Source organism: Daphnia magna, linkage group LG5 (assembly GCF_020631705.1).
Source record: "Daphnia magna isolate NIES linkage group LG5, ASM2063170v1.1, whole genome shotgun sequence".
NCBI classification, from domain to species: Eukaryota; Metazoa; Arthropoda; class Branchiopoda; order Diplostraca; family Daphniidae; genus Daphnia; species Daphnia magna.
The window spans coordinates 11,327,676-11,345,364 of NC_059186.1; the positions used below are offsets into that span (position 1 = coordinate 11,327,676).

The window sequence follows — 17,689 nt, forward strand, 5'->3', positions numbered from 1 at the left end:
TTCTATTCAATTGATGGTTTGTATATATATGGTCAGAAACAACTGGGACAATTCAAAGTTTTGGCCCCATAGATCTTACTTTATCAAATATCTGTTAGTTCTATTATGATTATAGGCTTACCTTGCCATACAGATGTATTGGAGTATGTACATAAGACTATATGTCTATTTTTATTTGAGCCATCTTTTGTTTCCCGTTTTATTGACAGACACCAGTTACAACTCAATCGCCTTGCCCTTTAAGAAAAGAAAATCTTGAAATGTCATTATATATAATAGAGAGGTTAAACATTGAAGAGCAAGTGTTGAAGTTGAACAATATTAGGACAAACATCAGTCAGTTGGAGATAGGAATCGCTCGCAGACAGGGGGAAGCCGCGATGTGCTGTGCCCAGGAGCCCAAAGTCACGATACACATCTGGACACGTCGACCCGTAGTCATTACAATGTACAATGGACCAGCATCACCCAGTATTACGTGTCTACGAACAAGAGGGGGAATATGAATAAACGTTTAGGGCAAGTAAAAAAAATATTCTGTTAAAAATGCGCACCTTAAATTTGAAAATCTGTTGGTTTCTCGTGATAGCGAGAAAAGGTTTAAAAAAAAAACGTAAAATGACCAAAGCGAAGCTGGGGATTTGAACTGGGAAGGATTTGCCCGTTTGGAGTCTGTATATATACTTATATAGGCCTGTCTAATAGATAGAAGGTATATATACGCAATCACACACGCGAAAATGGGAAATGTTATCAGCCAACGTTCAGCGCAAGCCCAAAAACGAATCAGTGGGCTAAGCTCTCGAGGGAAATTTAGTTGAAGCGGGCAACCCAAAGAAACAGCAAAGAGCCTCCTCTACGCTAACGTTCAAATTCAATAATATTACGCTATATATAACACACTAACACGTTTAATCCGCCAAACTGAATGGCTAGCGGCACATGCATATTGAATGATTTCTGCTGCGTATTATATATACATCCAGTCAAATAAAAGAATTGACCATTTCAATTTTGATGAGATGACGATGGCAGCAAACAGCAATTTCTAATTGTTCCTCTATACACTACATTTCTATGGGCATTGCTCAAAGGGTCTCTTTTGAATACATAAAAGAGAAGAACTGAATATAAGAAAAGGATGTATTTTCCTTTTTCGTTTGGAGCCATCGTTATGAAACATTTAGATTCTTTTTCATGGCTTTTGATAACACACGGGGCTGTTAACATAAAGAGTCGATGGGGGTGGAGTCGAGTGGCCACAAAAAACCAGAGGAGCCACTCGAAAAAAAAATAGACGCGCATTTGCTCTCGTTTCGAGCTTCAACGCCACCGCGAACGACGTCAACCAAACGATGGTCTGCCCTATTCATTGCCTCTTTTTTTTCATTCCTTGGTTTAGGAGATCCTCGTGCACGTGCAATTAGCGTTTCTAGTGCACTGTGACGCGCGTATAGAGCGTCTGTCTTGTACGAAACAACGCCCACCCACCAAATTTTCCATGTTTACCAATCTCCTTAGTTGGGGCTTAAACGAGCCAATTGGACAGTTGACTCGAAAAGAAAGACGCACGTCATTTAAAATAAAATTCGCTGGATTGTTGGATTCAATTCAATGCGAACGAAAAAAAAAAAACATTTTTTCTTTGTCAAAATCGCTCAGTTTTTTTTTTGTGGGTTGTGGTTAAACAGTTTGTTCGGTTGAAAGCTGTTCCTTATTTAATATACTCAGCTGGTTTATAGACCACACAGAGACAGGCGGACGTGGGGGGCCTTCAAAGTTGACACGAACGATGGTCACGGACGAGCCTCGTGCACAAACCACCGCCGAATTTCACAAACATACGCTCATCTTCTTTTCCTCTTTCGATTCCCAAACACAGAGACGACATCAAAAAAACGTCACCGACAGCAAACCCAACCGTTCATTGGTTTCCCTCCGCCATATTTTCGGTTGGTTGATGGGGGAGGAGGGAGGAAGAAAGAAGAAGGGAAAAAAAGCCGTCGCATCACGTCGTCCTCGTTGACGACCAAGGCACGTGTATCCACCAAGAGCATCAGCCTTATACGCATAGCCGCGTGATTAGCCTCCACCTACACCCGCCCGACACAGAGATATAGGCCCTTGACGTTCTATACGCATATATCGGCTTTTGTGTGTGTGTTTGAATACGGCATTTTCCTTGCAACGTCAACGCCAAAACCAGTTATGCACCGACCTGTCACACGCACAGCTCTAATCATTAAGCCCTTCGGGGCATGCGGTCGATCACTGATTAACGTATCTACGTTTAAAACTAATTCATAAAAACTTAAAATATTCGCACACTTTCGTATTTGGAGAGAGGCCTATTTCAAAAATAAATGGAATTTGATTTACAACACTAATCATCATCCAATAAATGGGTGAGAATGGCATTTATTATGTGTCCTATTCTATACGAGGACGGCAGTCAATTCTCATTTACATAGGGCTATTCAAACTGAATAGAATAGCTTGTTCATATGCAGCTTTTTTTTCTTCTTTTCTATGGGCAACCTGTGACCTACACAATGGTCGAAAATCCCTTGTCATTCAAATACTACTCTTTTTATATATGTGTATATACAACAACAAGTTAAAAAACCCACAAATGTGATCATCACACAAGAGCTAACAAAAAGTGCCCTCAACAAACAAAAATCGGTCGTTTACGCCCGTTTTCAATGAACACACCCAACAACAGAATTCAGTTTTCTTTTAAACGCCATGAATCGAATCTATAGGCCCCGCAAAATAAAAAGAACATAAAGAAACACACAAATAAAAGATGTCGCGCACAGTTTATCAGCGGATTTTCTGCACTTTTTCAATAAAAAAAAAAAAAATGGATGACTTAAACTATTTAAAAAAAAATACATAAGGTGTTTTTCTTTTCTATTGCTCGGCAATTCACAGATATTTAGAGCTTCAATAGCCGACTGCCTATATAATGGTACGAATGTTGCCACACACATCACGACGAGTAGTAAGTCTTTTATGTGCCTCAAATATATGCCCCCCCCCTTTCTATTTATGCCACCGCGCTGAGCTTCGAACGTGAATAGAAAAATATTTTTCAATGACCCGACGACAACGACGATCTATTCTTTTCTATTCACATGGTCCTCGTTTTTTTTGTTGTGTGTTGTTGTTGTCATTATTTGTATGCGAACGTTTTATACGCACGCATATGTACAAGGGCCTATACATATTAAAGAAGTATATATATATATGCGTGTGCATATAATGCGACGTTAGACGGGAGGCCCGCAGACGAGATTCAAAGTTCAGTTCATCCGGGTCTCTCTCTGCATCACGAGCACAAATTTTCAAATTTCCCCAGTTTTGTTTTTTCTTTTGCGGACGAAAGTTTGAGAAAAGTGAATCGAAATGGATGAATTTCGGGAGGGGGGGTTCACAACAGCTGATTTAGTACCGTGATTGCGTGTGAAATCCAGCAAAGTGGACTCAATGGCGTCGTATTAAGGGGAAAGAAAAAGGAAAAGAAAGTGGATGTATTTTTAGGGAGAAAAAAAGGAACAAGTCACTGAACGGACAAAATGGCGTGACGTCATTGGCCGAATTCCAAACCAAACAAAAAAACGTTCCGTGTCGTCCGAGTTTTAAACATTGCGGCGTGTTGACGAAATAATTTTGAATATTATAACATAGGCCTACATTAGATGTGCCCTTCCAAACGAACTTCACGTTTAAAACGAATTTAAACAAAAAATGATGAGCGTGATCCGTGCGTGTATATTCCCCCTTTAGGCTATATCCAAAGAATTTGGATATTAAACAAGTGCACGCTTGCTGAATATCCATAAAGCATTACGAGATATAACAAGGCCGGCCATCGTCCCCCAAAAAAAATGATACCCAAGTTTTTATTTTTTTCTCTGCCCTCTGCTAGCTCGTTTTAATAAATAGGTTATAAACAATGTGTATATATCCGTTACGGAGGTGTGTGTAACGAAAGAATGGGAGGTTACGTATATATTTAATGTGTTCTTCGGCAGCACCCCTTTGCAATAAAGAAGCATTTTTTGTTTGTTTTTTTTTTCTTTAAACCAAACGACACCTTAACACGAACTCCTTGACCGTTACGTGATACGGACATCGCCTGAAGCTACAGATTACACATTCCTATACGACCGGAGAATTCAACAGACGAATTTTTTTGTTATAACATTTCGTGAGAAATTTAAATACATTTTTTTATTTAGAAAAAAAAAAATAAAATAAAATCCTTGATGCTTAACAGAGAGTGGGCCTATACGTGTAAAGCTACTTCTTTTTGCTCCGTCGAGTTAAGAGAGGGGGATAGTGACGTAAAAAAAAAAAAGAGGGTGAGGAACTGACGTCGGGCCGCGTGTCTGAATAATCAAGTAGCCAATGTCACCGCCGAACGTCGTTCAACTGTAATTGAAATAGCGAATTAAATGCACCCCTCGTCTACGAGACTCGCTCCGTGTTGAGTGCGAGCAGACGGAGTCAATCAAGTTCTCGCCGTACTTTTCAATAAATCCTTTTTCCCTCTTCTTTTGAATTTTCAAGTAAAGTAAAAAGCCTTGTATACTGATGATTATCATGGCCGCGGCCGATTGATTTACGGGTATTAAAAGAAAAAACGATCGAAATGGACCAAATAGAATCGTCTCTGACCCTCATTTGACTACCAAATTCATTGCAATGTCCGTCCGGCATTTTTTTTTTTCCCCTCTTCGTTTCTTCTTGTTTACAACCCTCATATATTGGCTACGATCCCAAAGAAATTCTAATCGTCCTATTTTTTTTTATTTCATTGATTGAATTCCTTCTTTACATCACGCACCCCTTTTTTTTTAGTGTCTATTTTTTCGTGCTATTTCCATCTGCCTAACAGCAAAGACGTCGTGACTAACTCTCTTATATTTATTCCTTTTATACGATATTGATTGTGTGTAGATGATTAAATGTCATATATATTATGTAGCGTCAAAAGCTTCGCAGAGATAGCTGTGGGGGGGGGGATAGAGATATATCTCTCTATATATACACATACATAATAATGTTTCGGTTGCGGGGTATAGTGTGGCACAACTTGATATTCGTGAGGGACGTTGGGGATAGAGATGGGGGGAGGTTTAGACGTTTTTCGGCGTGTTCAATCGGGCATGTCTATCAACTTTTTGGCCTCCGACACCTCCTCATCCGACTCTCTCCCCCCTCTCTCTTCTATTATTGGCCCAACAACCCTGATGCATCGGACGACACATGTGTGGTCACGCGGCTTGTTTGTGTGACGATGTTCCCCTCCCTTGCCATCAACACAAGAAAAAGAGAATTTGAATTTGATTTTTTTTCTGTTATCCATCGAAAAACTTGAATAAACGGAACTGATTTGGCTGCAAAACCAAAATTGGCAACGGTGTAAAATCAAAAAAATAAGCGATAGTGGTGAGAATGGCGAATTTCAATATTGCAAATCTATGGCTGGGAATATCAAATCGAATACACACCGGGGCCATGTGCATTTCTACAATACACTGTTGCTGCGTAATAGGTAAACACGGGGATGAAAAAGGGCAGCACGCGTGAGTCAACAAACTCGACGGGACTGTGGATATTATGTACACATAAGACACTCTTTGCACTGCGGGACGAGAAGCATTTGGCACGAGCTATGTAACAATTGTGAGACAGCAAATTGTTGACTCTCTCATCCCTTTTTTTCTTTTGACCGTGTCAAAACGTTTTTTTTTTCTTCATCTTTGCCCGTCTGTCGACTCTCATTTCATTATACCCAACAAAAAAAAAGAAAATGAAACGTACAACAATGTGGAATTCGTGAAAAGACATCAGTGCCTATATTATTTTAATAGCAGGTCTTCAAACTAGCGTAATAGTACAGACTTTGCGTTCACGAGCACGCGCGCCACCTCATTTGAATATATGCTGTCGGCTGTTGGAAAAAGGCAAACAAAAGAAAAAAAAAAATGATGATGGGTCTTTTTTTTTTTTAGTTACTAACTACCACGTTCGAATACTCTCGAGGTAAATAAGGAAGAGACACGACCACGCCCCTATCAAACACGTAAGGTGTGATGGGTACAAACACTTCAACCAAAAAATTTGAATAAAAAGAAGAAATTATTTTATTTTTTTTTAAGAATTTTGTTCAAACATTAACTCGGAATCAACTCCAGGGCTCGTGTACAGAAAATGAAAATGTATGTCAGTTTATCTATTTTGTTTTTCTGCATTTCAAATTTGCCACGTGATTACATTTTCTAGCCTAAATAAATAAGAGAAAATTGCGTATACATCCGCACTTTCTTCCGGATGTCGCAGGTTGTTACATTTTCTCCTGAAAACATAAAACAACAAAAGCTTTTACGAACGAGTTTCTCTTGTTGTCCGGTCTCCCCCCCGGTTTTCTGTTTGTTTATTTCTTATTTGTAGCGATTACTGCGAATCGATTGAAAAGCCCGCGCCACCGTTGCCATGGCTACTACATCCCCCAACTCGTGTCGGCATTGGAGAAATGATGTATTCTTCTGATTCGTTTCCGAGTGCGACTAATTAACATGACAACCACAATCAAGAACGTAAACACGCGCCGTTACTAACGTAAAGAATTACGACGCTCAACATGATGGTGATATCAAAGATAAATACACGTTGCAATAGAAAAGTGTTTCGTTGGATATGTACACGCACCGCAATCTACAACAAACGCACTACATAGACTATGGACTATTGTTTAAGTTCCATCATTCGCCCTAAATTGGCATAGGATGGAACATTCATTAGTCAACTTCTATAAGCCCCTTTGCCTAGAAAAGAAGATAATAAAGAGGAGGCATCCTCATCAGTGATCTCATTAGACACCCCGGCAAAATAAAAGAAAACTCGGTTGGGACCCAAACCGATGATTGGACATGATCCATTAGCGCCGGAAAATCTTGAATTCAATCAAAAACAAACTCACATCGATGTCTGAAATTGAAAATCCCCAAACTTCTTTAGAGGAAAAGAAGAACAAACTAAGAATGGAAGTGGGGGGTTCCAGAACACCCGTTGCAAATCGTTTTCAACCTTCTTGGTACATATATATAAAGAGAGGGGAGGAAGTGCTTCAATTCTTTTCTTTACTTGACTAAACACCTCGGCTCTCCGTCTTCTGCGATATATTTCTCCTGACAACCGTCCAGGTGCAGCAGCTGCTGTCCCTTTCTTTATCTTCACCAGAGACGCAGCTTCTGCTTGGATTGGGGTAGCCCGTCGCTATCAAACAGTTCGGAAGAAGAAGGAAAAAAAAGAGGGAGGAACATGTAAAAAGGGACGGGGAAAAATATATACAAGAAGCAACACACAAGGAGATGGGTGATGTTCAGTGACCCCATCAAACTGCGGACCCCCCCTCTTTATTTTTCAATTCATTCAAGCGAAAAAGAAGAGGGAAGGTTAGCTCTTGTATTAGAAAAAATAATAATAAGAAGAAATAAGACGAAGACGAACGATAAGAGTTGATAGTGAGGTACGCATAAGAGTATATAGGACTGCTGAGGGGGATACGCATTTAAAGCGGAGTATAAAAGATTCTATTGAAAAGTACTTTGACATCCCTTCAACGTCTATGAGGGAGAATCTCTCACATATGTGGGAATATGTGGAGGGGATGAGAAATAAAAGGGAAGAGAAGGGGGGGGGTTTGGGTTGGTGCGCGGCGTTCCGATACCGCCACTCTCACGGGCATTAAAAACTTATTAAAACAGTCGAGGCGAACGTTGCGCGCTCCTGGATTGGGGGGGACCCCACCTTTCAACAATTGAACCTTTTTTTTTTAAATTATTATTCGAAAAGAATTGCGGTTTGTCTTTTTTTAAAAATTGAATTCAATAGGTGGTAGGAAACTTTCAAATGAAAATGAGGTGACGTAATGAAAATCAAAGATGCGCATTTCAGTTCATAAAACACGTGAAATGATGTGATGTTTTTGGGGGGGGGAGTTGAATCTCTAAATAGAATCATCCCGTCGTGAAAAGATGAAAGACGCCGAATGTAAATAAAACGCAAGTGTGGGGGACCCCATATATTTAAACTCGGTGATGTGTGGCCGTGTTATCAGTCGGCCTTCCAAGTCATTAGCTGCAGACGTGAATATTCAAAACTTTCTTCGCTTTCTCGTGCACACACGCACGTGGTGACACGAGCGATTCCTCAATAACAAACACATAAATAAACATCACAAAGAGAAAACGTTCTCCCTTTCTCCAGAAAATCGAATTCCTATTCAATTAAGGCCAACAAATTAGAAACCAATCAAAATCATTCCAGAAATATCGTGCAAAAATCAAAATCTAAAAGATTGGAAATATTTCAATCCAGGAAATGACAGCAAACAACAAACTATAGACTTTAATTATGAAAATAAATGGCAACCACCGTGAACGACATATTGAATTCCTTCTTTTTTTTTTTTAAGAAAAAAGATGTTGTGTGGACACACGCAAACTCGGTTGAATGCGTCGCTATTCAAAACTATGGTGTGTCTATGCGCATCTTTGGATGGGGGGGGCGGACAGTACAGAGGTTTTTATTTTCACGCATAAAGAAGAAACTATTGAAGCATTTCGCTATGCCACTGATTTTTTTTTTTTTCTTCAATATTTTTCTCTCCGTCGATCCTTTTGTTCGCGATTTTTCCAGTTCCGGAGGCTTCCGTTTCACCAGCCCGCCGTCGGTTTCTCTTTTTTTTCCCTTTCTTCTGCATCGGCAGACACACACGCACATTAAGAAAAATGTGTTTCACTATGTAGCGCCTGTTGGTCCAGCTATATGGCGGTCCAACTTGTGCCGACTGCACATCTTTTTGTGTGGATGTACATATAGACACAGTAGATAGGCACAGCAGACAATATCCGATGATGATCGCTCCCCTCGCCATTCAATTTTTGTTTTTAAAATTCGTCTCATTTAGAAGACATGTCCATCTGACCTGAAATAATTTGCCGACATTTTGCAGAGGGATAATTAAAAATAAAAGAGCCAGATGTGTTTTTGTGTCCTCATATTTTGGATTGAAATGCATCAATTGGCATCATTATGTTTTGACAACATCTGACTTTTCACAACCTCCCCCCCATCGTGTGTCTTCGTGATTGGCTTTTTCATGCGTGTATGAATGGGGAAAAAAAAGATGTGCAAGATGTAAAGAACGTCACGGGTAACTAGCCAAAAAACAACAACAACAACAACATCAAAAGGAATATATATAAAAAAAGGGTAAACAAAACACACAGCACGTACATGTACAACAACGAATTGTGTGTGTGTGTTTGGGGGTAACACCATCGTTTGTTATGGCTGCGTTTTTCAATGTGTATATACACACCAGATTGCCAGTTGAATTGATTTGAATGTAAAGACCTCGCCAGGGTGTCTCGATTAAGGGGCTAAAAGGTTTTTGAATTTCAATTCAATGGAACAACAAATCGACTCGCCCCGTTTGAAACGCAAAGTTTCGCATTTTTTTTCTTGTATATCAATGGCTGGCCTTTTTTTCAAAACAAAAAAATTCGTGAAAGGCAAACGCAAACGATTTTTGCTGGCCATCGATTTGGACACCCCGTCGTTACATGTGGGCCACTCAAATCAAAAAGACTTGGATAGATCGATATCTATATATGCTCCAATAGTTTACATAACCGCTCATTTCAAATCTCAAAAGAAAAATCGATGGAAAAAGATGAGAAAATTTGACATAAAAATGAATTTCTATAAATAAACAACAAAAATTGCAAAACGGCCCAAATTTCCATTTAACGAGAGAATACGACTGTACATGTCAGCGACAAGAGACAATGAAGTTCTCTTCTGCCATCACCTGTAGGTCCTTAAAAAAAAACACATTTTCTTTCCTTATTATTTTGTTTTCCTCTTTCTCGATGTATCCCCCCCCCCCCTTTTACGCAAGTTTCGGGAACTAGAACGCAACCAGGTGGAAGAACCACAGCCAAGTCAGCCACAGCTGGAAGCAAGTTGTTGAGCTCAATCCCACAGCAGACGGATCCACACAAAAAAAAACAAAACAAAAAAATTCGTTTTTAAAAATAATAATAAATAATTCCCGACTCCTCCCTTTCTCGTTGGTCGCAGCGGGAACGACGGCGGCCATCATTGCAGTAAGGGGAGGAGTCTCCCTTTAGCAGCAGCACAAGTCTATAGTTGCATCTCTTATATATCCACCAACCTCCGGCCATTACCTCCTCCCCCTTCGTGTGTGTATACGTTAAAATAAAAATATTTCCTTCTTCGTCTGAACGTCAGATTTTTTGTTCTCTCCATTTTCTTATTTGAAATTCTCTTTTTCTTTTCGGGATTTGTGCCTGCTGCCGAGCGTCTAAAAAGAAAGTGGGCGGATACCCAACACACGTTTTGGGGTATATCCTAAACAGCATAAATCCTCCCTCTTGCACATCGTGAGCTGAACGAAAGAGGAGGACGTTACAAACGAAATGAAACGAAAAAAGACTTGCGCGGCCCCGAGGCTTTCCCGTGCCGTTATTTTTCAAAAAGACTCTTGGCTTCGTTCGTCGACTGCTTTTAAAAAAGAAAACAAAAATTGATAAATAAGAGTTTGAGAGACGCCATGTTTTTTTTTTTTCTTCTACACCTTTCCCAAATCTCTTGGTTCGTGCAAGCTGTGCTCGTGGGCTTAATGCGAGCCAGTCTATGTACAGACACGACCATGGTGATGATGAAAAAAGATGGTCGTCGTCATGGCAAATAATGATGGAGAAAAAAAGGAAAAAAAAAAAGAGAAGGAGAAAGAAAAAGACACGACAGGCATCCGGCGTGAGGCTGCGGGAGATTATTGATCGACCGCATCAGAGAGTTTTGGACGATGATGATGAAAAGCTTCTCTCTTGACTAGACATCCATTTTCTTTTCGCTTTTAGAAAACTTGAATAGCGAAAAATAATAAAAATTTATCTTTCTTCTTCTTCATCTTTCATTTAATTTCAATTGGTGAGACTCTGTTGTGTTCATCGCAGAATATTAAAAAAAAAAATGGGGGGGGGCTTAAACAGGGCGAGACGCACGGTGAATATGTTTGAAAATTCCCGCTGCAAAAACGTGTTTTTAAAACAATTTCTATTGGAAGGACGTGTCACCCGACGTTCGGACCTTATGAACTTGGAATATACTCCAAACCAAGATCCAGATTGGATTATTTGAAAAAAAAAAAATGGGAAATAAATTTTCTTGTGATCCATTGGATTAAAAGCAAAAAAAAAAAAGGAAAATGTTTAAATTAAAATGAAAGAAGCTAAGAAGCAAGACCGTGTGTCGAGATAAGGGAAGAGCGACGACAGGGGACAAAAGCTGTTTAAGAGGAGCCGGCGCTCGGGACTTTTTCTCTGTGCCCCCCTCCCTCCTTATCTTGGCAGACGAAACCCAGGCACCAAACATCCACAGGAGTTTGAAATAAAATAAAATAAAATTCGAAGAGAGCACCCTCCCCTCTTTTGCCTTGTATTATCTCAGAGCTAAACAACATAGAATTTGATAGAGGTTTTTCTTTTCATCTCTAACTCCATCACGTGTGTGTCTGTGTGTGTACAATAATAAAGAGAACCCCCCCCCCATATATTTTTTTTCGTCGTCCGATTTTTTTTCTATTCAACAGCCAAGTGAAGACCCCCCCGACCAACCCCCTCATCTAAAACATTTTTATATATAAAAAGAGGGAGGATGGATAAGGGGGGGTTACTATAAGGTAAATAAGAGGAGGAAATCGCTGCTGCTGTTGAAGAGTCCAGCTGTTCTCAGTGTCAGCTTACCTTGAGACCCCCGATAGTGAAAGAAATAACAGGACACTCCGTATATACTCGCGGCTGTACAGATATGCGTACACGATTCCGACTGGTTGGAAATAAACCTATAAGGGGGACTGTACATACCTATACATGTTCGTATATATATCAGCCAACCGGAATCTACTGCCCCCCCCCCCTCCCTTAAACTCCGTATATGATGTGCGACTACTGTGTATATACGTTTCCATGTCCAGGGGATTTTCATTCTTCTCGTCTCTTTAAAAGTTTGAATGGCACCTAACTTATAACGACAGCGAAATGATGGGCACCAAAAAGAAAGAAGAAAAGATGATGGCAATCTTAATGTGGTGCTAAACGGCTCCATAATGATCAACTTAAAGAAATGACCCATTTTTTTTTAACAAATCAAAACAGATCAAACAAGATCGCTTTAAAAATAAAATTTCATTTTTGTTTTTTTAGCTTGTCGTTAGGGGGCTTGTTTTTGTTCTCATTTTTCATAAATATGTACACACACAGCCGGAAGGATTTACTCCCCCCATTAGTTGAAAACTAAAATGCGGAAAATTACATTTAAAGGATTTTTCGATTCGTCTTTAAAGGGAAACAAAACAAAACAGAAAAAAAAAAGGAGAATAAAGAAAACTTGTTTTGGGTGTAGTACAGCCATAGTTGGGGGCTAAAGTACATCCATTTATAGAAAAGAATGCACTTGTAATTGGAGATTGTCTAATTCGTCTTTTCCCAAATTTATTCCATTTTTGTTTTGTTTGGGTGGGGAGTGACGTCAACTAACTGGTTTAACTGCGTGAGATCTCCTTTGATTGTCTGCGATACAACGAGCGCACCACACAGTGCCATCTAAGAAATGGGATAGAAATTATAGAAAAAAGAAATATCCATCATCATTCCATCATCTCACCTTTTTTTTTTGGCTATGTACGCGACTGTCGCTCTCTGATGGCGTATACAGTCATCGATCATTGTCATTAGACAGTCCTCAAAAGAAGAAGAATAAAGAAAAAAAAAAGGGAGCGTGAATAGGTGTGTGTTGGGGCGACACCTGAGAGATTGAACGACAGAGGGGGGAAACTTATCAAAGAAAGGCGACACATGAAACATTCCACTAAACAACAAATTCAAACGCGTCTCTTACAAACGGAGAATTTAAAAGGGGGGGGGATGTTGCATCGTTAAAGCGAAACTATTTTATTTTTTTTTTAAAGTCATCGCGCTCCATTTTGTTGTTGTTTGTTGATGATTTATTTTATATTACGAGAAAATCAAAATGATAATAAAAAATAAAAGTGAGGGATGAAAAAAAATATGAACGAGGACGATCTCATGCAACGTCATGCATCCGGAGGGGCCTTGTAGATATATATACAAACATACAACAGAGAAATATAAATACAAGCCCCCCCTTCCTTCAAAGTCCCGGTCATTGTTCCCTTTATATATGTATATAATAATACAATCATTTCAGCTTTGCATTTTTCTATTTCAGAGTTTTCAATTTTTTATTTTTCACAGCACAATATATCCAGTCTGCAAAACGCCGTGATTTTCCACATCAATAATTCGACCTTTCGTCTGACAACAGTTGTCTTTTGCAAAACATGAGACAGAAAACAAAACAAACAACGAGATTGCTAAACCATCATAGAATTCAAGTCAAAACATTAGACGCTCCGTTGATCAATTTGAAAAAAAGAGCTAATTCAATTAAACTATACAGCTCCACACCACCCCCTTGTAGGCCCATTTATAGCTAATCAATTAGCTCATTTTTTGTGTTGTTGTTGCACCAAACAATCTATAATGCGGTTTAAGCCAATCCAAGTCGCATTAATCACCGTTGCCATATTTCTCAGTTAGTTCTCGTCTATGTCGTAATCCCTTTTTTTTTAAAGTGTTTAAAATAATAATAATAAAAAAAAAAACAGCTTCGTCAGCCATGGAATCGGGAGGAGGATGTACGATGTGTCAAAGTGATGAATATTTCATTGATGCCCTTGTCCCCCCCCCTTCCCGCCCTCAACGTTTTCGATCAAAATGATTGCACAACGCGTGCTGGCCAGCAAGCCAAACGGCCCCCTTTTGGTCAACAACAAACTGTTTCTCTCTCTTCATTCCTCATCAGAATCCCCATCACATATCCACACTCAACGCAAATGGCAAGAGCGCAGGCCGACATAAAAAACTGTCCAAAAATAAAAATAATAAAATGACGTGCAAGTTTTTTTATTATTATTATTCGTTTTATTTTTAATATATAAATATTTTTTAATCAAACACGTGGTGGTGTGCCTTCCTTCGCTTGGCCGTTGGATGATATCATCTGTGTGGTATTTCGTCGTCATTAAATATCGATCAACGGTCCACACAGGCACAAGTCTATCTGCGTGTCAGGCATAAAGAGATGAGAGAGAGGGTCCCTTCGTTTTATATATAAAGAAGTGGGTGATATATTGAATGAGGAAAGATAAAAACGCGGATATATAGAAGGGCCAAAACCCAGGCGCAAGCAGACGGCATTTTTTAATAACAGCTCCACAGATTCATTATTCATATCGTTTTCAAATCGTCCAGAGAGGGGAATGCCTTTACCAACACCCGGGCCCGCATTTTTCGTGAGGCAACGTCGCTAAAGTGGAATGCCAACACACACAAATAAAAACGAAGAAGTTTGTCGTGATGTTGTACAAAACGATGTGTCCAGTTCAAAAATTGAAGCGAAAAAAAAAAAAGAATTGATAATCAAAAACAAGTGATTGACGCGTGCATAAATAGACGTGACATGGGCCCGTTTGTGGACGAACCAATCAGGCGACGGGCCGAACAATAGACCAATTGTTTTCCAGCTTTTTGTTTCAGTGCGTCTATCGTCTGCGTGTCGGTTGTTGTGACGGTGGGCTAACAGTTAAAGGGGACGGACAAGCTCCTCCCTCTGCGCTCCTCCTCCTCCAGTGTTTTTGCGTGGACGGTGAAAGATCACGTCGAACCCAATTTCCCCCCTCCCTACAACGCACACGACCGTGAGATGAAATTTTTTTTTGAACGCAAGACTTCCGGCCCGGACGCATGCGTCCAACATTCAGAGTGAAAAGTTGCGTGCATTTTTCACGATTTTGCGCTGCTTCGTGCATGAATTAAAGGGGGATATAGAGTTTGTGTAGGAGTCTGTATCATCTAGGGCCGGTCGGGTATAAGGACAGGCAGCCTGGGCTCACGTCTCGTATTGATCGGGTCCTTATTCAAGGAGCTAAAAAAAGCCTTTCCACAATTTTTGTTTCCTTTTTTGTTTTCACGCTGAGCTGGCAGCTGTTCGACCCAATCAAATGACAATTTAATATAAGAATTCCTCTAACGTCCAAGAATTTTAAAATGGCGGATTCCCCCACCCATAAAAAGACATTGGACAGTTTTCAACACTTTCCTTCGAGTTCGTCCACAAGTTTAACAGTCGGAAAATCAGCAAAACTCTGACGCAAATCAAATCTCAGCTGTTTACGAAAAGCTTTTTGGCCGATCGAAATCTCGTACAAATATTTAAAAAAAAAGAGGGGGGGATTCTATACCACACGCACAAAAACGAGAGAAAAGAAGAGACCCAAAAAAAAAAAAATAAAAAGTGGTTGGCGTGTTTACTTGGTGAGTGGTAAGTGGAGAGAGGGCGGAGGGGGAGCTCTCGTAATATATGGGTTGTAAGATATCAAACCTCTTCCTATCAGAGTTCCTCCCTTTTTTTTTTTCATTTTCAAGTATAGTACTATACACTTTGTTCTCTTCTTATTCGGAAAAAATCGAGGCGGGTCTATTCATCTGACCGTAAGGAGAAGGGCGTAAGAGCGAAAGAGAAACGAGGATTTTATATAAATGTAATAGCGGGAGCCACGTTCTTCTTTTTTTTAGATCTTTACATCATATTTTATAGTGCGTATAGTACATACATAAGGAGAGCATGGGGTGATGGTAATAGATTTCTCGATTTTGTCGAAATGAGTTCGAAACTCGAGTACCTATTCATCAGGGCCCAGGGTTATACGTTGTCGCTCCTGGACGCGCGGTTAGGGTTGTGAAGCTGTGCCCCCCCCCCCTTATCCTTCAAAAAAAAATTAAAATAAATGAGGGAAATGTGTATAGGGTCCTAAAATTTGACTATAGGGGCTTGCCACATGTGCAGTCGAGGAGTTGGGATCACAGTCAACAACATTTCAATGTTGATTTTATACGAAGAGATATCGACGATGTTGAAAGTTGAAATTCAATTTTCAAAAAAAATGTGCGATTCAAATAAACAAATAAGAGTGAAAATTGATGGAGGATGGGGTAAAAAAAAAATAAAGGGGGTGGCGGTTATTTCGAAATGTGTCACATTTTTTGTCAAGTCATTTTTGTCAACAGTTATGCAACAGATCCAGGCACAGTTTTCCATCCCCTGAAAATTCAAAGATGCTCATCGCTAATAAAATGTAGAGCTCAAAAAAAAAAAAATGGTCCACTATTTTGCCTCTTCATCAAATTTCATTTGACGAAAAATGAAAATGTTTTCTTTTATACATCGAAAGAAAACAAAATAAAAAATTGGTGGAGAGCGTGGGAAGAAAATCTGGTCTACTTGAAACACCTGATGACACGACTAAAAAAAAAAACAACAAGAACCGACACCTCCAGCAAGTCTGTGTTATAACCAAAAAGCGAACTGTATACAACAGAAGCTCAAAATCATTGGAAAAGTGTAACAAACTCCTCCATCGAAATAATAATAAAAAAAAAACTAGTTGCAACAATAGATTATATATATATATAAATTTCTTCTCGCTTCCCCCCCTTTTTACTCTATCGCTCTCTCTCTCTCTGTATCAAAGCAAAATAAAATAAAAAAAAAAGAGAACGGCAGAGGAGAAAAACCCGGTTCTCGATTCGACACGGTAACCGAGCCGCTTCTTCGACCATAACAACCGCACCGGGAGGTTCTCTCTCTTCTGTTCTTTTTTTTTATTTCATTTTTCAAAGTATATATATATAGGCGTTTGACATTTGCTGATTCACATCGAACATGATATCGGCCATTTTTTTTTTTTTTTTTTCAGGGAAAAATAGAATAATAATAATAAAATCGACAATTTCCTGTTTAAATTGCGAGAAAAAATGTTTGAAAAAAAAGGGACGAGCATTTTCATGCGCATTTTGTTGAATGTGCTTATACACCCCGTTGAGAAAAGATGGCGGGGCGGTGTTAAGTGTCATGACTTCATCGACTTGTTATTCTCATTTTGTTTTGTTTTTTGTTCAATTCGCGGCAATGGGATATCGAAAACGATTGCGCAAAAATCGTACACGTTTTTATTGACATTGATGGAAAGCTTCGTCATCATCTAAATCTTGCCGACTGTCTAATGAAAAATCGTGGGCGATTTTTTTAATTAAAATGTTTTTTTTTTGCCTATACCACCGGGAACGGGCCCGTCCATATTTGGATTTTATACGCGTTAATTCCATCCTAATCTTCCTCTCTTTTTTTAATTTTTTTTTTTTTTTTGTTGTTGTTGTTAAAAAAAAAAGAAAAAGAATCTGAAAATCCTCGGAAATGATTCGGCATTTTTCAGTAACCCCCGCGAAAAAAAATTCAGTTCGTTAGTCACGGACGCGCAACTAACGCGCGTTAGTTGGATTTATTGCATGTGCGACATGTACGCTAAAAAAAAAAATGACACGCTGAACGATCGAATCGCATCATCCAATTTTCAGGATAAAAATGAAATTCCAACTTAAAAATCCCCGTAAACAAAAAAACAAAAACAAAATAATTTCATATAATTACACGCTAAAAGATT

General features: G+C 39.3%; 1 protein-coding gene and 1 long non-coding RNA gene across 3 annotated transcripts in view; one reads left to right on the forward strand and one right to left on the reverse strand.

Moving 5' to 3' along the window:
• The window catches only part of LOC116923517, a 41,836-nt gene that overhangs the window by 16,275 nt on the left and 7,872 nt on the right, over window positions 1-17,689 (forward strand). The window contains exon 2 of one of the 2 annotated variants that reach the window (XR_006646634.1): window positions 13,383-16,615. The exons of the other annotated variant lie outside the window; for it this stretch is intronic. This is a non-coding gene — a long non-coding RNA (uncharacterized LOC116923517). Of the gene's footprint in view, window positions 1-13,382; window positions 16,616-17,689 lie in introns of those variants that run through there. 2 annotated transcript variants of the gene reach the window in all.
• The window catches only part of LOC116933482, a 44,723-nt gene continuing 27,277 nt past the window's right edge, over window positions 244-17,689 (reverse strand). Inside the window, exon 3 of the mRNA XM_045173567.1 lies at window positions 244-482. Coding sequence (XP_045029502.1) covers window positions 338-482 — 145 coding nt within the window. The 3' untranslated portion in view covers window positions 244-337. The remainder of the gene's footprint in view (window positions 483-17,689) is intronic.